Raw genomic sequence first — 21616 nt, forward strand, 5'->3', positions numbered from 1 at the left:
TGTTTTCAATCTTCTAGGATCCTGTCTTTGTCCCTTTAGGTCAATGGTCAAACAATAAGTCCCACAAATAAATATTGTATTGGTCTCTGCTTTCTTGTTGGTAAGCATGCTCCTCTGTAATAGGGCCAAAACTTCTAAAAGTCAGAGTCCAAAGACGATGACTCAGTTTCCTGCTTCTTCCTCAAATAGTGTGAAGACAAAATTTCCTGTTTTTTTTTAAACGTATGTAGGCTTAAGAACTTCTCCTTTTATGGGAGATTTGACAGTTTCTTACACATAATTCCAATTTTCCTGTTTGTCATGTTCAGTTGCTGCATTGACTTGGTGGGTTAGCTGTGTGCAGCCATCAGCTCATCCCTCTAAGTTATTCATTAAAGAATTTAATGTATTGGATTTGTTATCTAGGGAGAGCCTCTAGATCAGGGGTTCTCAAACTTGGTTTGCAGCTTGTTCAGGGTAAGCCCCTAGCGGGCCACGAGATGCTTTGTTTACCTGAGCGTCTGCAAGTATAGCTGCTTGCAGCTCCCCGTGGCTGGGAACAGTGCACCGCGGCCACTGGGAGCTGCGAGCAGCCATACCTGCAGATGCTCAGGTAAACAAACCATCTCGTGGCCCGCTAGGGGCTTACCCTGAACAAGCTGTGAACCAAGTTTCGGAACCCCTGCTCTACACTGATGTCCAGCTTCTGATCCATTTCTTGCAGCAAAATCTTTCAAAGAAGAATTGGTCTGGTTTTTCTTAGTGGGTGAGTCTGGATGGGCCCAATGATTCTGACTAAAAGGCATGGAACTCCAGGTTATGCTACAGCTGTAATCCTTTCAAAATGAAAGGCTCCTCAAAGAGCTGTGTAGTTTCATGAGCTTGTTGCTGCATCAATAGCCCCAGTCCCCCTACCTTTGGGTTTTTGATCAGGGATATAAAAATTGAGTGTCAGCCTGGTGTAGATTTAGTTGATGTGATTTTCTTTTCTTTTTTTTTTAATACTCTGACCTACAATAAAACATTGCTGTTTTACATCGGATTTGCTTTGACTAGAGAAAAAAGTTTTTAACTCTTCTAACCAATAAGTCAGAGTGGTCAAATCTTTTCATTAACAAAGCATGTACAACAGCCATGTAAATTGTAAGTTTTCCAAGGAAACTGAATTTTGAGACTAGTTGTGAAAGAGGCATTTGTTCTGAGCACATGACGAACAACCAGAAACCCCTGAGTTCTAATACCACCTCCAACACTGATTTCCTCCATGATGTTGGGTGTCACTTAATATCTCTATATCTATTTAGGTTCTTATACAGTGCCCATCATTGTGGCATTTGACCTTGTGAGCTTCCCCTCATTTGTAAAACAGGGATAGTACTATGTGAAGTGGTTGCTGTGAGGATTAATTTGTTATTGTTCATGAAAGTGCTTAGAAGATTGAATCAGCTAAGTGATAGAGATTATCATCATTTTAGTGGACACTTTTGTTGAAGGTATGAGATCGGACTGGAAGATACAGACATGTCCAGATCACAAAGATATGTTTATATATTTTATATTACATAACTATGGCAGGACTTCAACAGCCATGTCTGCTCAAAACAACTATCTTGAAAGAAGGCAGCATGGAGTTATTCAGTTTCCATTAGGTTACATTAGAAACTATTGGGAATACTGACTTCTGGGTGAGCATGTGAGTAGCAGTGAACAGACTACTCATGTGAGCAGGGTGAGCAGAATTTGGCCCTTAAACAAATTACTTTCATGCCCACGATGGTGGATAATGAGGATTTTTCTTACAAGAGGTAAAAGCTGTTTCTGTTGGAGGGTGGAGAGGGCAAATCCATAGACAAATGCAATAGGGAAGGTGATTTACTAATCTTTATAAGGCTGCAAAGATATGCTGAGTCATCTATCTGAGGTACTTATATGACCCCCAACACTGTAGTGTCCAACAGTATGTCTACACTGCAATTAGACACCCACAACTGGCCATGCCAGCTGACTCAGGCTCATGGGACTCGGGCTAAGGGGCTGTTTACTCACTGTGTAGACGTCTGGGCTCAGGCTGGAGCCTGGGCTTTCAGACCCTGAGTGGTGGGAGGGTCCCAGAGCTCGGGCTGCAGCCTGACCCCGAACAGCTACACTGCAATGAAACAGCCCCTGAGCCCGAGCCCCACAAGCCTGAGTCGGCTGGCATGGGCCAGCCATGTCTGACTGCAGTGTAGACATACTCGAAGAGCCTCACAATCTTTTAACGGATTTATTTACAGAGCACTTCTGTGAGAGAAGAAAGTTCTATTATCCCTATTTTACAATGGGGAGCTGGGGCACAGAAAGACTAAAGTGATTTACCCAAGGTCACCCAGGAAGTCTGTTGTGGAGTAGGGAATTGCATTTGGGTCTTCCACATCCCAGACTTGGGCCCTAACCGCTTGATCATCCTTCCTTTCTTATTACTGTAGCTACTATGATGGTTTATCACTTGACAAGAGTGAGGTGAAATGGAAAAGACTTACCAAAGGTTTGTTTCCCTCTTTTAGTGTAATCCAATCTTCTCCGTTAGAGCTGACATCTACTCGGTATGATTTCACAAAATATATTTTCTTAGTTTCCTTTGAGATGGCTCCCTGGGTCCCGATGCTAGAGACAAATCGGAGAAGGCCTAGGTCTACCTGTGATAACAAACATGGAGATATGGACAATCTGTTTAGAGCATAATAATGTTATAATAGCAGAAAACAGCCTTGTTTCCAAAGGAGCATAAGGGGTTAATAAAAAAAGAAAAGTATCCTATTATTGATGGCAATGTGGCCTATAGCTCCTTATCTGTGACTGCATATCAATTTATTCCTAAACTATATTACCATAGTATGTGAAAACATCTGCCTTTTCAGTCAAGAGGAATAGGTATGTACTAAAAGGTTCTCTTTCATATATAGGAGAGATAATTCTTCCATCGACCTAGCTACCCCCTCTCGGGGAGGTAGTTTTACTACAGAGAGGGCAGAACCCCCCCATTGCTGTAATAAGTGTCTATACTGAAGTGCTGCAGCTGTGCCATTAGCATTTTAAGTGTAGATGTAGCCATACTGACATTTTCCAGACTGCTGGGGAAATGAATGCCACTCCATGTGCATTTCTGTGCAGTATATATAAAGATATATATATATATAGTGTGTTAGATGCATTCTCGCTCCCTCCCTCATTCAGACAGACAGCATCCAAAGGGTTGAGGGCAACCAAGATGGTTTCTAATAAGTAGGTCAATAATCAGAGCTGTACAACTTTTATTCCTTCCTTATTTTCTGGCTTTGTGCCAAACAGTAAGAAGTGCTAATTAAAATTAAGTTCATTAACCTGCCTTCCAAAAAGCTGGACTCTAGCTTTTGCCTCTTATAACAATTTATTTCATTTCAATATAAGAAATATAATTCGTCACAAAATATTAGCCCTACTAATTTACTCCCCTAAAAGGAACAAAAGACAGAGACTCCATGAAGTCCACTAGGAACTTAGCTATTGCTACTGTTTGTATGTGGAAAGTGCCCAGATACTACAGTGATGGGCAGCACTATAAAACCCTAAGGTAGATAGATTTATAACAGTCACATGAGTCTTTATAATTAATTCTGTCAGAGTGAGATTGATAAAATCATGTTACTAGTCAACATATGTCACTAAAACTTAAAAACGTCATTGTAAATGCAAAAAAAAAGTTGTCTTGTATATTGTGGCAATACAGCTATCATTAAGGAATAAATTGCTCAAATATTTGGTTCCTGCACAAATCCCTATTGAACCCCTCTCCCAAGCTACAGCATAATATCCTAGTGCCCAGCCATTAATAGATTGAATTAACTCCTCTTGTGCTAATGTGCCATGCATGTCTCTGGCTTTTTCATTATTTTCAAAGCATGCAGGATGCAGAATGTATGTCTCCAGTGTTCCACAAGCATCCTTTTTCCTGGATATATGTCATACACCCAAAGGCACCGGAGTGGCTAAATCAATATGCTCTGCATTCTTTCTCAGATAGCTGCAGGAAGTGTTATTCAGGACAGGGTAGCTGCTATTTTGATTTCCATGTCATATATAAGTTGTTTTGAAGTCCTGCAACAGAAGAACAGTAGCCCTGTGTGGGAAGGATAGTGCTGGCTTTCAGTGCAAAACCCTTGTCTCTGCCATAGTTTTTAAGGCTGGTAATGCCAATACTTGCATTTTAGCTTGATGAATCAAAAAAAAAAAATCCCGGCATCTGAATTTCTGGGGATGAAATGCTGCAAAGATTTGTTTGTAATAGAAAAAAAATTCTCTCTCTCTCTCTCAAAAAAACCCCCCAATACTGTCTTACAAAAACAATCAAGTGAGTTAAAGTTACTGGAGAGCCTCACTACAATCTGAAAGTTCATGGGGGAGTCTGGGTATCATTGCACAGAGCAATCTCAACTTAACTTGAAATGCTCTCAAAATTGTACTCTGCTGATTGTAAAGTGTGCTGCACAGAGTCATGTCCAATATCACATTCACTTCCAGGCTGAAGTGCACTTGAAAATCTGGAAGTCTGAGGGAGTGTAGTGCTGAGTTATTTAAATGAACTGCTTTTCTTAAAATTTCCAACAGCTCTTCAGGTTTGAAATGATTAGGGTCCTAAGCATGTACAGTTCCAGCTGATTTGAAATGACTCTAGTGGGGTTTTTTTTTATTTTTTCACATACAGTCAGTAATACATTTTGAATGAAGTCAAGCGACAGTCTGTTATGAGAGTTCTAGATATTTGAAGCCAAGCTAAAACTTAACATCAGAGGCTAAGGGAAACGTTTGACTCTAAAGCAAACAATTATTGCCATCAAACCAGACCTTCAAAACCATGTTTATGAATCCTTCTTACTAACTGAGGTGATAACAATAATATAAAAAAGGTGGAAACTACCCTCGAAACTGCATAAGATGTCCTCCCGTGCTTTTAAACTCCCCATCACTGAATTCTCATATTAATCACTTTGAGAACTCACTTTGAACTGTGTTTTTCTTTCTAACGTTCATTAAGGATGAACATAAAGCTTTACAACCTGTTTAGAGAAGGGCTTTATAGGTGAAATTTACCTCTGTGCAAAGGGTTTAAGTGTTGCATAGGCCTCTGCACAGAGGTGAATTTCAACCTATATCCAAATTCCTACTACCCACTGGCAACTGAAGGTACCAAAAAGATAACTCTGGTCAGACACAGATGCTCAGTGTTAGAATTTCCAGAAGAATCATATTCAGAGGGCAATACTTCGAGGACAACTGTGTCATAATTTCATTAGATGTTCTTATGCTTTTGGGGTTGTGCTTTCAGGAACAGCTGTACCCTACACTTTCTAGTCTTTGTCTATGTATAACAGTATGCTCACTTTTCCACAAAGGCTTCCAAACATTAATGTACAGAGATTGCCCATTTTTCCCTAACTCAGTCAGCCCATCTCCATTTGTGATAGATTATTTGACAGCTGGCTTTTTGTTTTATACTAGTTGTATTTTGGTACGTTGGTTTGAAGAACTTCTGTTTCGCGTTAATTTGAACTGTGGAGGGATGTGGTGATGAAAGACTGTACATCTGAAGCCGAACATCAAATGCATTCACTAAAATTATTTGACATTTCACTCAGTGTGTGATAAACAAACATCTGGTATTTATTTTCTGAGATGCAAACTATTTTGTAGAAGTTTATTGTGCTTTGTGTGGCTGAGTGGCCATTATCTGAGCTAGCCTAGAACAATCCACAATAGTGACATCATGACACGTCACTTTCAATACCAGGATTTTATTTTTGATTATAGTATCTCGATTGTTCTCTTCTTGAGTCTTTCCCTGCCTTCATTCAGATGAAAACTTATATCCCTTCTCAAAAATAATGCATTAGGGCCTGATCCCATGTGCTTAGGGTGTTACTTGTTACAATGAGATTACTTATGTTGGCAAGTACTACACTTGGTAGCAAATGTATAAAGGATTGGGCCCTTAGCTTGTGTGAAATGAGGATAATCTCAAATATATCATTTTTCTGGGAGAGAAATGGCCCTATCAAAGGAAAATAGTTGTTCTTGCTTACTGCATAAGACTTCTTAAAGCAATTCCTGCCCTGTGAAAGCATATTGAAAGATGCTGACTGTTTCCATGTATGAATATTGCCTGACTATTTATTCTGCAATGCCTCTTAGCATCCAGTAAAAATACTTTTTATAGCTGCACTATTGTCTGACAAACTATAGGAGTCACATTCCTGAGATATAGATATGCAAAATGCTGCACACATATTTTATTCAAAACCACTTAAGGAGGAGGACAAAGTAGCATACGTAGCACTGTGGAGTAAATCATACAGGAAATCTCTGCAAACTGCTGGTTAAAGAGCAGCATGTAGCTTACAAGCCATGAAATGAATATTACTTCTTCCTATAATCATACATAATCATGTCATAATGAGGAAGGCCTTATTTTCAAAATGAAAATCTGCTTTGCTCAATAAAATACAGTTCACTGAGGCTGTCATGGCAAGGGAATGGTTGTTACAAGCTTTTAACACCCTTACTGTAGGCCTGGGCAACAACGTGAGAAAATAAAGGACAAAGGGCTAGAGTTTGATAAACAACAGGAAGCTATTTGTTGTGAGCATCTCTTGTGGCTTGAAAAGCTGTATAATTAATCACTTAACATTACATACCAAAGTAAATATTGTTAGAGAATAGTGTCATTTCCTTAGATAACACACATGGCTCTCAGAGTCAGATGAACTATGGTGGTACTTCACTGCCCTACTATTTACTACTCTAATTATGCAAGGGTTCATCAGCATTGTCTTTCATTAGCATACCTTTTTTATAGCTGCTGTTGATTTGATTGATCACTTTGGCCCATGCTGTGTGTAGAACTATTATTCAATTCCTTTATTTATTGATATTTAAGTCACATGGGTTACAGCCTTTAATTGAAACTCTAAAGGAACTTTTAATTTACTTGGCAAATCAAATTAATTTCAGTAGTCTATATCCCTGAAATCTGTGGTCATTACAAAAGTACAACTCCTTGACTCATTGACTTCCACTTTGGCTTTAAGTGAGTAAAATGTATCCTTTCTCTTTGTGCAAAACTCCCATTGATATTAATTATAGTTCCATAAGGAGAATAAGGAGAGAGAATGGCCCTTAAAGAGGGATCCATCATGCACCAATGGACTGAATGGGAGCTTTCTCATTGACCTCAGCAGGAGCAGGACCTAAGTGCATTAGCAGAAATGTATACTCAACGTAAGTATGAAACAGATGATGGGGCAAACATTTGTGTCAAAGGACAAAAATATCACAGCAGCAAAACAAGAGCTGCCCTTGCTTTAAAAGCTGAAATATTCTTTACAGTCTTAGCTTCAAGCCTAAATCCCCATTGCTGCTTTGTAACCTTAAAACTTAAATGTAAAGGGGGCTATTGCATGCAGGCACTGACCCTGGTGTTGCAGTACTGAGTTTAGAGAGATTTTTCTTAGAGGCAGATTAACCAGCTTCTATAGGAGAAAACTTTGGAAAAGGATGAAAAGGTTTGGCTGCAAGGTATAAAGGAGCTTCAGCAACTGTCAGCACTGTGCTTGCTGAAGAAAGAAAAATGCATAAAGTGTAAGAAAAATGAAGCCCAAAAAGAAAAAAGAAAAGACCTCTGTTTTTTGACTGAGAAAAGATAATGCTTGTGTGGGCTGTATTACATCTGGATTCATGGCACATTCTCCCACTCTTATGTTAATTTTTTTTGCATAAATCAGAAGCAACTAATTAAAAAAGAAATATTTAATTCTGACAAGTTCTTTGAACTGGTGTTCCATCTGGTTCTATTTGAATAGTGAAATCTGCTGTAGTTGTAAAAATTGGCAAGCAGCACTCTGGTAAAGAGAAACAAAAGAGACTCAGTACAGCAGGTTAATACACTAGCATTTCAACTTGAGACATTTCCAGAATTCAGCATACCAAATCGCTCCAGTGTGGAAAGCATAAAGATCAAATGTGAAAGAAAAATGCGGTTAGTGAGGTGGGAGAAGCACTGCCACTGGTCGACATTAGCTCTGTGTGATATTTATAGTGTGAGTCTTTGAAAAGAGTTTGATTTTAAAGCACAGGGAATGCAATGTTATGATGAAATGGGCTAAATGTATTTTATGAAATGCATTCATTGCATATACAATGCTGAGAAACAAGTCTTCAAATACTCATTTCTATGTTCTACTGAAATATATATATATATTTTAAAATTTCTGAAGTAACATAATTATATTCAGAAGAATCAGAAAAATATCTTCTTCCTAATTTATCTCATATCTGATAACTCCTTACAACCTGGACACTAAGATACAATAAACTCTGATAACAAAGAGAAGAAAATGTAATAGTATTTGGATTTCTATGGACTCCAGAATCTAAGTAATCAGCATCTTATGCAATTTGAAACCTCCTTGTAGCAATGAACAGAAAGGCTGATGTACTTCTAGTGCTTTAGAAAAAGATTGTTTTAGTCTTCAAGAAGCATATCTAATTGCGAAATATTACTTCTTTAAAATGAAAACCTTTGCTTCAACTCTGCATTAACTTGCAGATACCCTAAGACGTACAATGAGTAGGTCAGAAAAAGGAAAAAATGTGAATGGATCTTTTCTCCAGCTAAGATACTTAGGAACCCTTGCTGAGCAATACATGATTCAAGAACTTAATACTTTTAATTAACGTTTTTGAATGCTTATTTGTAATTTACATTTAATTTTAAACCTGAGTTTAATCCTGTGATCTGGAATGAAGACAAGTACTTAGTACAGTCTGAATGTAACCTTCCCAAGTTTGTTAGAGACTATAGAAATGGGAAACTCTATAGCAATACTTACAGAACCTATTTCTTCTAATAGAAGAACATAATTACAGGACTTTTTTCAAAATGAATGAGTAACTAACACTCACAAATGAAAAGCAAGCACCCCAAAGTCTCCGAGCCAAATTGCTTCCCATGTGAGAAGCTGGGCTTTGTATGGGAAGCAGTGAATTTCACCAATACAGCACTATTGTGACATTTTGCCAGTTACAGTAATCACAGGTAATCACGTCCCAGACGTATCATAGGGTGTAGGTACCAGGACTTTGTTGCCTAATAAATTTTGGCATTCTGAATCCAAGTACATTACTATACACATGTAAACACACACAAATAACCTTAGCTTCCCCCTATTTTCTGCTGTACCACCCACACTAATGCAGTAGGAGGACATTGGTAAGCATGAAGAAGATATATTATAATGGATAAAACTTCTACTGACTTAGATCTTGATCCTCCAAATAGATCTGCCTGTGTAGCCACTGACATCCAGGAAGAGGCCCAAAGATAGACCTGATATTCATGAACATGGGAGTGAGTAAATACTCTTGAGTTACATGGGCATAGCCACAGTTTCTAGTTATCTGTGAGCAGCTCTCACTTTCTTAACATTTGGTACAATCTCTGCAAATCAGGCAATTGCTCACTTTTTTCTGCATTTATTTTTTCTCTTTTAAAGGGGGCTGTCAAGTTTGTGAGGCCAAAAAAATGACTCCCCATTTCTAGCACAGTACATGGTGCATGTTTCTTTTGTTTACTGTTAGCCTAGCAATAAGTCAAGTCTTTTTAAAATATATAGGCTTCATGCTTTCCTCCTGGGGCGGGGGGGGGAATTCCAATAACTATGGTGAGATGCTGTGATGACTGGCATGCTATGAACAGAGAGAGAAAGATAAAGTACATACATAGAAGGGTCACCTTGCAATGTCCTTAGTATGTTCCCTCTCAATTGAGAGAGGTTTTAGGATTCCCACAGGGTAGGAGATCTGGAAGTGCAGCAGAAGCCAAGCAACATTGGCATAGATCCTGTCATATAGGTAACCAACCCTTAAGTCAGTGGTTCTTAACCTATTTATCATTGTGGGCCACGTCCAATACTACCCTGAGGATGTCACATGGTCTGTAGCTCTATGCTGATTGGGCAGCATCTGGCCCACGGGCCATAGGTTGAGAACCACTGCCCTAAGTGGTGATCTCTGAGCCCCCTCCTCCCTTCTGACAGAATTTTTGAAGAACCTGCCCTGCTATAGGCTCTCTCCTGGTGCTAAAGGAGGGGAGTGTGGGGCTGGGTGAATTGCAGAGGGAAGTTAATGGTAATTCAAACTATATTAATTGCCATGAGGATTTCACTTAGAAATCTTTCAGTAGCTGAAGGGAACCTGGTGTGTTGAGTGGCCGTTCCCCAGTTCTGCTCTTCTCCCAGCACAACCTGTCTAGCTCAAACCATGCAGATTTCATGTTGATGGGTTTCTCAGGGCAGGGGATGATGCTATGGAGCTGCTGCTCCACTTTTCTGTGCTGTCCACCCTGTTCCTGCAGAAGCTGCTCCCCTCAAGCAATGTGAAAAGGACACCTATTCTATCTTTAGCATCTGGGTTTCTAAAAGCAAACACCAGAGTAGATTTCCTGAGGTAAAGATGTCATTACACAGAGGACCACTTGCAAGGGACATCAATTCTTCTGACCAACCAACTTTGATAACACCACTTTAAAATTATTTCCATACTACAAGGATCATGTCAGTCCAGAGCACAACCTGACCTTAATCGGAGTTGTATTGGTAAATCAAGGGCAATGCCTAATCTAAAGCATGTTTTTACTTTAGCCACTTAATTCAGTATTAAAATAATCTGCAGTCTAAAATATGCAGCTCTCTCAATTCATACCATAATGGAACAAGCTTATTTTTGGAGTAGCTTCAGTTAAGCTACACCATGAATGAATTTGGACCAATGCATTCAACGTAGGAGGCTGCAAAGGAGAGAAGGAACAGGTGAGATAGGTACAGCTGGTTGTTTGAAGTTATGTGTAAACAGTCTCTGAAGAAAAGCCAGTTGTTCCTGAGAGCAGGTGAGGTGAGCCTCAGTTTAATGTTTGGTCAGCTATGTGCTGGAAGCTTTGTTTATCAGACAGCTTGAAGGTTATACTGATGCCCCTTTGAAGATCATTTTAAAAAATAGAAAAAAATATATTAAACTTTTATACGTGAGCCAAAAATGGAACTTTCCCCCTGTAGCAATATACCCTTCTCCACTCCCTATCTTCTGGGGGCAGAGGAGTAAGTAACAAAACATGGGAGAGAAGTTGAATTGCCTTGTGAAGGACAGGTATTTACTACATGGAGAGAATGTCCTTTGTCCTTCCACCTTACCTATTGGGTAAGTAAAAGTGTCACCTAGTGGCAAAAACTAAGGGCTAGTCTACACTGGCAATGCTAAAGTGCTGCCGTGGCAGCATTTTAACGTGCCTTGTGTGGTCACGGTGCAGCGCTGGGAGAGAGCTCTAAAAAAACACCTCCACGAGGGGCATAGCTCCCAGCGCTGGGGCACTGTCTATACTGGTGCTTTACAGCGCTGAAACTTGCTGTGCTCATGGGGGTGTTTTTTCACACCCCTGAACCAGAGAGTTGCAGTGCTGTAAATTGCCAGTGTAGACAAGCCCTTAAGACAAAAAGGCAGGGAAACACAGGGACATATGAGGCAAATAACACAGCAACAGAAACCCTACAGCATGGTTGGGGGAATAGGGAAGGACCCACAAGACCCATAAAATCCTCAGCTTCATACCATTGTACAAGTGTGGAAAGAATAGGCAAAAAATGCCGGATTGTCTCAGTAAGATGCTCTGCAGTAAAATAAATACGTCTATCATCTTCAGAATAATGGACAGGTCCCACAGACACAAAGCTCTCTGGCTCAGTAACAACTATCCTTATTATAACACATCTCAGCTGTGTGTTCTGACCCACAGCCCCATATTTGTAACTGTTACCCTCCATCATTCTCTTCCCCCTTCTGTCACTGCTGCAGTCTGTCACCTGCCCTGTCTCGTAGATTAATTTTATTTTTGTTGCACTTAAAGTCAAATCCTGCTCCTTCCTTCATGTCTTCAGATGGCCTTGGCTGCAGTGGAACTGGTGGGATTCCACTGCATGATGGTGGGAGGCAGAACTAGAGGAGCACATACAGGGGCTCTGCTTGGCTCCAAAGGGGCTTTTTTCTTAGAGCTGTGGAGGAATGTGATGGGGTGTACTTCCCACACTGGCTCTGAGAGGGCTGAGATAGGACAGGTGGGCCCAATCAGCCAATTGGGCTGCAAGCTCGGAAAATTAAAGGTGGGAGGAAAGCCCTAATTAGAAGGAGGCTCACCTGAGCAGAGGTGGGCTGAGCTAGTAAAAACCCAAGAAGCTAGCAGGAGCAGTAAAGACGGCTGGGAAACTCAGTAGTCACTTCTTGGGAGAAGGGAGGCATGGTTGGAGTCTGCAGAGCTAGATAGTCTACAGTTACTCCCTGGGAGGGTGGCAATCTCAGAGTAGGGGAGTGCCAGGTGGTGGTAAGGAAAGGGCTTATGGAAAGGTAGCAAAGTTGAGAATGGAACAGATCTTGGCTGCTGACTAGAAGGTCTCTGAGCTGGAACCTGGAGTAGAGGGCAGCCTGGGTTCCCCTGCTAGCTATTGAGGCTGTGGTACCATGGGTTAGTGAGTGGGAAGACTGAGGAAGTGGTGAATGGGAAGACTGCCTAAGATTGCTGAAGAAAGACTTTGATAGCCCTCAAGGGGGAAAATGCATATAGTGATCTGGCTGGAGGGTCAAATCACAAAGAGGCAGCAGCTTGGAGTAAGAGAAGCAGAGAGATGGTGCGCAACTGTGTGAAGGCACATTGACCTGATCGCTGGAATGACCAGGAGGAGGTGCCATCTAGCAGTGAGAAGAACCGGCATATGGGGATCTGGAGCTGGGCTGGGAAGCATGTGCATAGCTAGTAGGTCCATGCTTATGTTGATCCACAGGCTCCTCTATAATGGGTGACATGACCAGCGTAGTCTATTGCAATAAGGCTGCAAGTGCAGCCTTGGTGTGCTCCCCTATGCTGGAGATAAGATTGCCCCCTAAGGCCCATAGGATCCTGCTATATCAAGGCTAGCTGTCAAGGTCAACAGGGGCATAGGAAGGGTTTTCTATCATACTGCAGACTGTACCTATCATGGTTTGTTACAGCAAAGAATCTTGTGCAGTACTGTGTCGCCCCGCCACTCTGACTTCCCAGGGGCAAAGGCAAGACCTGGGAGTTCTCTTGGCTTGAACTGGCTCATTAAATGTTTGAAACATTCCAAATGTCATACTTTCTATGGCTCTTCTACTATCTGATTTCAGTATGAGCCTTTATCAAATTGCATCATTTATTTCCCATGTCACAGCTTCCTCCTGGTCAATTAACCCAGCTCCTGGCCTGTGCCATCTATACTTTGTAATAATATCCAGAAAGGAAGATTCCTGTAGCATTCTTTACCTTCATGCAAACATATCTTAAGAGCATAAGACACCCATAATGACACAACTGAACAGCCAGCATTGCTTGTTATAATTTGCTGGAGTGGCATTATGAACTGTAAAATGACATGAACTGAAATATAACTTGTATTCTTAAAGGGGGGAGGTGGAAGAATTGACAGTTATTGTGCTTTCATGTCAATACACTCCCTAACGATGGGTAAAGCTCACCAATAAAGCCTGTGAAGTTCAGCTCTCAGGCAGCCTTTCAAAGATTGGGAGGACTTGAAAGCTGAGTTTTTCCAGCTTTCATCTTATCTCATGCAGTAGTATGATGCACTTCACTGCAATGCAAACTCCAAAAGAACCAAAAACAAAAAAACACAGGCACCACTGGTTTATACTTCCCCAAGCATTCGTGTGAAACATTTAGATAAGCTTGCTCAGGAAAGCCAACTTAAACAACTGCCTGATGTAAGAATAACCCTGTTAAAGAAATTCATGTGCTGTGCACCAGCCTATATAAATACTGACTGTATTTTTAAGTGAATACCTGATAAGGAAATAGGCCAGTTACACAGATGATTGCCCAAGGCACCAAATGATGAAATGCAATTATTTTCAAACTTTTGCAGGAATAAATCTGCTGTGCACCAATTTATATCAGTTCTGCATGCTTTTATGTCACACTTACAAAGGGATAAATATTATAGGAATATAGATAACTGCAAATTTAAAGAAATAAAGACAAATGTGGAATGAAAGCTCCATTTCAAAAGTCCCTATCATTCTGCTGAACTACTGTACACAAGAATGTTTAAAATCAATCTATATATTTTCTCTGCACAAGAAAATTAGCAGTAAATACACAATAGATACCTCAATCAAAGGAGGCTAGTGAGGGCTCAGTATTATTTAAGGGGGTCTGTTCTTGCCCCCCTACTTCAGACCTAGGTTTACATGCCCACAAGAGGCATGTAAACCCCAGAAAACTTGGGAAACTGACTTTGTATCATGTCTTCTGATCCTCCTGAGGATAGTCGGGCCTATTGAATACCCTAAGTAGGTGCTTAGATGCCACAGAGATGGGTTTGGTATAAGAATTTAGACAGACAGACCAGAGGATAAAAGGGGGATAACAGGGGACCTGCTCCATGGCCAGAAACCCGCTGCTCAGTCTAAGTACTTGTGTAGATAATAGACATGCTGTGCCCTTTTCTGCAAGCAACCTGCTTGTAGAGGGCTTGCTAAATGTTATAGGAGAGAAGAATTGTACTGCAAAGGAGCTACTGTCCAGCTAGGAGGAGGAAAGAAGAAATTGCACTGATATTCCTTCCCAGCTGGGTGGATGGAATAAGAAATGTACCCACAGATGTCATTGCCTGACCGTGCAGAAAGAAGAAAAAATGCACACCTCACACATCACTGCTGAGCTATATGGAAGGAATAATAGTTCCACAGAAATTGGAAGGAATATTTTGATAGTAACTTGCATATTCCGCAGTAAACATATCCAAAAAATGTCCATAGAGGGCTTGAAAAACTGTATTGGCATGAGAATTACTCATAGTGTAGGTCACCAATGAGACTAGTAATGGGCAACAAATCTCAAAATCACACACACCCATTGGTCTCCAGTGACTTCTGTTTAACCTACCCTCTCTGGTATTATGCTCTTTTTGTAGCACTGTAGTCTTTTACGTTCCCCCTTGAAGGGAAGTGGCTAAGCTCTATTACAGAGGTTCAGAGATGTAAAGGCCTGTCATGTTTAGGAGTGCTTGGTTTTTGCTCAAGGGCTTCAAAAACAAGATAGGAACATCATTTAAATATAAGAATTTCATGTGATACATTACACACAGTGTAACTATAGGTCCTAAATGTGAACATTAAATGTACTCTGTAAAAATCCAATTACTGGTGCAAGGGCAGAAATCAGCCATCCCTTTTAAAGGAAAGTTTTGAAAGTGCAGTCATAAAATCCTTGAATGTTATGGATTTCATTAACATTGTACTCCCCTAGGATTCCCAATTGTACAATAACAGGAGTTCTTTAAATTTTAAATACCACAGACAGGAACAGATTTCACTAAAGCCAGATGTGGAACCCTCACCCTGGCCTTCTCACTGGTTCTAAGAGCTGGAACTGTTTGGTAATTGATACCTATTAACGTGTTTGTTGTTTAGATTACAGAAATGGAAACACTATACTATTTTCCCCCTGAAAAGATATGTTAATAAGAGACACTGGCACACATTTCAACAGCAGTATCTTGCCCTTGATTAAATTAAAGGGTTGTTCTTATTTTATTTTATTTTATTTTATTTTATTTTATTTTATTCTATTTCATTACAAAATGGAAATTGACTGTGTGAAACAGTAAGTGAAATAAACAAGTAAGTGAAATAAACAAGTAGGTTTAGCTTAAGGTCAGGAGATAGTTAATTGTCCAATGGAATGTTACTAACTTAAGGCTTATTTTTGGTAACCATTGTCATGTGTTCCTTTCATGTCTTATTTCCATTTTTATTTGTATATTCATAGAAAATATTTACATCATCACTTAAAATGCACTGGAAGAAATTCAGCCCAGGGTAATTCCACTGGAGACAATATGGTCACCCCTAGGTTCATGTTATTTCAGTAAATTTTAAACATTTGTAAAAGAATAACAAGAAGTGGAGAAAGAGCTATGTGTAATGTAGTTTTGCTGTTGATCTTTTGTCTGAGCTTTTGACATATACTTTCAAAATGAAAAATAAAAGAAAGCATTCATTTAGCACAGGAGGGTGTGCAACTGATGTTCAGCTGAGCTTAAGAGTTAGTTAGAAATATTTTATGGGCACACCGGGAGAATCTAGTTTTCCCACTGAAGAATAGATCATATGTCCACAGCTTGAATTCATGCAGATCTTTGTTCAATTAAATGTTACAAGCAGCCACCATTTTGCTAACTTTCTTCAGTGAAATGGTCCCAGAGACATCAACACCCAAAGGAAAACAATCATATCATATGCCCTCTAGATGTCCCTCTCCAGATATGGAACTGAATTTTTTCTTTTAGCAAAAATATTAACCTTGAAGGGAGGGGGAAAGAAGGGAAAGGAGATTAGTGGTATTTGCCACATACAAAGAATGGCAAAGCAAGGAAATTAATAGTTAGGGCTACATTTTCAAACACCTTTGCATATGTACAGCTGCACACCTCTCATTTATACACCTGATTTGCGTATGTGTATCAGGAATTTAAAATGATGTTGTCGCTGTGTCAGTCCCAGAATATTAGAGAGACTAGGTGGGTGAGGTGGTATCTTTTATTGGTCCAACTTCTGTTGGTGAGAGAGACAAATTTTTGAGCTTTCTCATCAACAGAAATTGGTCCAATAAAAGATACTGCCTCACCCCCCACCTTCAAAGGCAGACATGGCCACTTAGCCACCTAACTGTTCATGCATAAATTGGGGCCTTACAAGTGTGAATGGATCAATAAATACATGCATTTTTGAAAATCTGTCCCATAAAGCCGTGGATTTTTGTCCAGCTAGTATTATAAGAGAAGTGGTTTCCACTTAGTTTCAGGTTCAACACTGATCTATCATTCAGCCTGTTTTGCTGTTCTCTGATTCCCAGAGTTCCTACTGTGTGTCATCAGTATAAGAACGGCCATACTGGGTCAGACCAAAAGTCCATCTAGCCCACTATCCTGTCTTCTGACAGTGGCCAATGCCAGGTGCCCCAGAGGGAATGAACAGAACAGGTAATCATCAAGTCATCCATCCCCTGTCGCCTATTCCCAGCTTCTGGCAAACAGAGGCTAGAAACACCATCCCTGCCCATCCTGGCTATTACCCATTGATGGACCTATCCTCCATGAACTTACCTAGTTCTTTTCTGAAGTATCTTACAGGAACCTTTTCGTTTTGTATTGTGTGAGTAAATATTTGCATAGAATTCACACAAATAGGCAGCTCATAATTCCACCAGATCAAAGGAGCTTTGATCTTTCACATAAGCACCTTTCTAGAAAGTGAATTTTCTTTCTCCAGACACTTATGAATATTTTGCAAGGAGCATGTAGCTGGTGGTTTAGCTGTGAGCTCTCATGCAGATGCATGTCCTTTCTTGGGGCCATTATATAAAGGAAAAATAGCATTTCCATGCTTTATTCAGGTAAAATCCCGCAGCACAGGTTTATTACAAGCGTTAACAAAAGACATTGAATCATAATGCACAACAGTCAAGATTTTCACAAATGGGTCCCTAAGTCCATGTTGAGGTGTCTGATATTTGAAAGTGCTGAGCAGCTGACCCAGCAACTTCAACTGATTTTAGTGGAAAGCACCTAGCCCATTGTTCCTCAGTATATAATTAAATAAATAAATATGATCATTTAAAATCAATCATTTATCTCTTCCTGCATTTCAAACTTCCTGGGCCAGTTGGGATGAAAAAGGAATCTAGCTACTGAAATGGATGCGGGACCAAGACATGGAATCCTCGGCTCCAACTCGCTAATCTGTCTGGGCTGCCAATTTGTGTGGCTGCTGCCACTGCAGAATATAGGTGGGAGCAATGGATTCATCCCACTCCTTCTCCCGACCTCACGCCATCATTTTGAGGCCTCTTTACACTGCTGGAGTGGTGTAAAGGGTCCTTAGTGTAACTCAGAAACAGACCCACAGAGTTTGGGTGAGTACATCTGTGCTGTCTGCATGCTCCTTCCACAGCCATATTCTCCCTCTCTGGTGAATTGCAGAGACCTGCAATGTAGAGCTCCGCTACAACATACAGGTTGAGTGGAGTTTTCGTATGTACTGTAACAAATCTTTAAACAGGATTTTATGTTATGGGCTCAATCGTGTCAACAAAACACAGCCCTGCACTGGGAGCTGTTTTGGCTCAGATGGCTCTAGGATTAATTCTGCTTCAGAGAGATAAGTCCCCCTGGAGACCCTAGCACATGGGGAAAATTGTCTGAGGCTATATTCAGGTATAGGTAGGGCCTGGGAGAGGTCAGCTGACAGTGTGCCAGTATGGAGCACACGGCACTCCACCAGTTTGTTGGCTGGCATAGCCGTGGGCTGCAGCCTGAGGCCACGCTAAATTATGTTGGAGCTTTTTCTGTCCCTGGCTATGCCAGGTTCGGAGTAATGGAAAGGTGTCTTAAAGCCATCACCCTCCTATCGTTCCCCCCCCCCCCCCCCATCAGCTGTCCCAAGCATAAAGGTTAGAGCAGTTTATGACTGAGTACATTTCGTTAGATTTTTGTTATTAAAAAATAAAACAAAAAGAAACTTTTTCCTGGAAAGATCTAGTTCTTCAGTTAAGGGATTAAACTCTCTCTCTATAGTTACTATAAGTGAATAAAGTACATAGGCCACATGAATTAGATTTGATTAACTGCTTGTTTTGATTATGCAGCAACAAATGCGTAAGTGACAGAAAGAAAGAAAGGCAGCCACAAAAACAGATGAAACACGTGAAATTTGATTCTGATGCATTCCACTCTTTTCCCACACACATTCCATGGATTTCAAGAAGCATTGATTAATACCAAGCATATTACTTCTTAGGTAAAGATTGGGAGGGTTTTAACTCTTATTTATGGCTAATTAAGGGAATAAGAATCAACTGCTTTTTTGCCACATTCCAATATTACTGAGTCCATCACTTACAATTAGCAAGTTTCCAGCAATTCAGGATATGTCTGGGCCTCTTAAGCAGGCCTCTTGAGAGTCCCATTGTGTGCAAAGAATCAGAAATGTAAGAATTTTCCTTTCTTGCTTCCCCTTACTGACTACTGCTCAACATGCTTTTAAGCTTCCTTGCACACAGCAAACCTCACAGGAAGCACCAACGTGAACATTCTTGTTGATGGCTAATGATGCATTGTTTTTATATGTCAGTTAGTAATTTCCTATGGAAAACAACAGAAGCAGAAAGATAGCTCCACATATTTAAACTGCTGTAAGCCTTAAATACAGCATTATTAATCTGACATAAGTGAAATGTCTGGCTGTTGCTGTCAGCAAGAGAGTTTGGATCACAATTAAGGCAAGAAGTGAAAAAGATTCTAATAAATAATGCAGATAAGTTTGTATTTTTGTGTGTGTGTGTGATATTAGTATTAGTCTTCTAAAATGAATTTATTTGGTTTTATTCCACAATAATTAATATGAATACATCTAACTTGTTCAGGAACGATGTGACCAGCGAACTATGGACCTGATCTTGCAAATACTTTAAAACATGAGTAGTCCCACTGAACCCAATGAGAGTACTCAGGTACATAAGTGTTTGCAGGACCAGGGCTTATATCAATAGTTCTTTGGCAACAAGATTACCAGTCATACTAAAGAATGTTCTGTTTTGTGATATGGAAGAATAGTTACTAAGGGCAAGATTGGGAACAGTGAACTCATTTCATTTCTGACATAACCTAGAATTGGATTCAGGCCTTTAGAGGTGAAATTCTAGTCCATTAAAGCATGGTATCACATAACTCTAAGTATTATCAGTTAGAGGGATAGCACATGCTCAGTTTACTGGACCATTTCACTTTAAGTGTATGTTAAACTAATATTGACTTTTCCACTAAACCAAAATCTCTGTTATTTGTGCCCAGAAGACTGAAAAAACAATAGACGCAGGAAGCAAAAGAATTAATCTTCTTGACCTTTTCTTTGTTATACCTTCGGGAGTCAGTCTTTTTTGTGTGTGTATAACAGGCAATGTAAGATATTCACTTGCTACAGTTCTTACATTATGCAGAAATATTTTACTGTATTATTTTGTATATTCTTTACATTTTCCATTGCCAAATTGAATGCACTCCACAGAGTTTTATTAATATTATCTCTGTATTGTCTTCTTACCTGTATCCATTCTCTACTGGAATCTTCTCCAGGAGTCCATCCATTTTCAGCGTAATTTAGCCGGGACCTTTCTGAAGACCAGTTGGTGCTATACTGGGAGGAGACAGTGATTTGGTCAGAGTGAATTTCTCCTGATTCCATACCTAGTGGTTCCATGCACTGGAAATCTGAAGAAAAATAAATTACCATAATTACTATAGTCAGCTATTTCAGTTTAGTCTCAGGATAATGAGAACATGTTTTCCTGTTCTGAATATGAAAACCTAAAGATTTTTTTAATATGTGATTTTGAATTCTTTAGCAACTTTCACTGAGGCAGTACTGGGCTTGTAGTGTCATTCTTAACGCTGTCACTTGAGTTGTCATGGCAATTCCTGCAATAATAATGCTGTACAAATATTTTTAGCCCAGCATTGTAGCCATTTCAATACAGGACAATCAAATTCTCTTTCCTAGGATAGAAAAATACTTCTGTGGATGGATTTATAACATAAAACAATGTATGCTTAACCTATAATTACACACAGAACTGGAGCAAACAAGTCAGAAGTCACATCAAAATTTGTAATATATGAGAATTGGTAATGTATTAGAATCAAGTATAAAAATACTTTAAAATGTATTATTACAAAGTCCATCTATTCTTCCCACACCCGGGATATTGAGGAAAACAAACCAGGTTTGAATCCAGCCCAGGTGTTTAATGACTAAAAGGAGTTACCATTTCTTTGATAACTAGTTGTATATTCCATGAATTGATGGTCCCCATCCAATCTCCATAGACACAAACATTACCATGACAATTTAGCATTAATTGGCTGTCTAGTTAGTAGTCTTTACAGACTGCCCAAAGGCTGAATGGGCCATGGGGACTAGGCCATGGAGAAATTACTCCAGACAGGATTGAGACATATTTACATGGTGGGGTATATGCCCCACTCACTACACTCACTCATTCCACACGCCACTCTTGCCCACAGACACTGCCCCCACCAGCTCCCATTGGCTGGGAACTGGCCAATGGGAGTACAGAGCTGGTGCTCGGGGCAGGGACAGCGTGTGGAGCCCCATGGCCTCCCCCCGCGCCTAGGAGCCGGACCTGCTAGCTGCTTCCGGGGCACAGCTCGGTGTCAGCCAGGACAGGTAGGGACTAGCCTGCCTTAGTGCCGCAGCACCGCCGACTGGACTTTTAACAGTCCATTCAGCGGTGCTGACTGGAGCCACCAGGGTCCCTTTTTGACTGGGTATTCCGGTCGAAAACCGGACACCTGGTCACCCTACCCATGATATACCACATTCTCCCCAAATCCTGAGCCACCAAAGTCTGTACCAGGTTTACAATGGTGCCAGTGGCGCCAGGCCCACACTTTGAAGGGGCCCATTATAGACC

At 40.3% G+C, this 21616-nt stretch overlaps 1 protein-coding gene across 5 annotated transcripts in view; it reads right to left on the reverse strand.

Annotated features, from left to right (window-relative positions):
• NRP1 (neuropilin 1) overlaps positions 1–21616 on the reverse strand; it is a 133572-nt gene that overhangs the window by 39166 nt on the left and 72790 nt on the right. For all 5 annotated transcript variants that reach the window (XM_084620233.1, XM_084620236.1, XM_084620235.1 and 2 more), the window contains 2 exons: positions 20227–20393; positions 2499–2654 (listed from right to left, as the gene is read on the reverse strand). In XM_084620233.1, the coding sequence (XP_084476359.1) occupies positions 2499–2654; positions 20227–20393 (323 nt within the window). The remainder of the gene's footprint in view (positions 1–2498; positions 2655–20226; positions 20394–21616) is intronic.

This window comes from Lepidochelys olivacea (genome assembly GCF_965140295.1).
Source record: "Lepidochelys olivacea isolate rLepOli2 genome assembly, chromosome: 2".
Classification (NCBI taxonomy): Eukaryota; Metazoa; Chordata; order Testudines; family Cheloniidae; genus Lepidochelys; species Lepidochelys olivacea.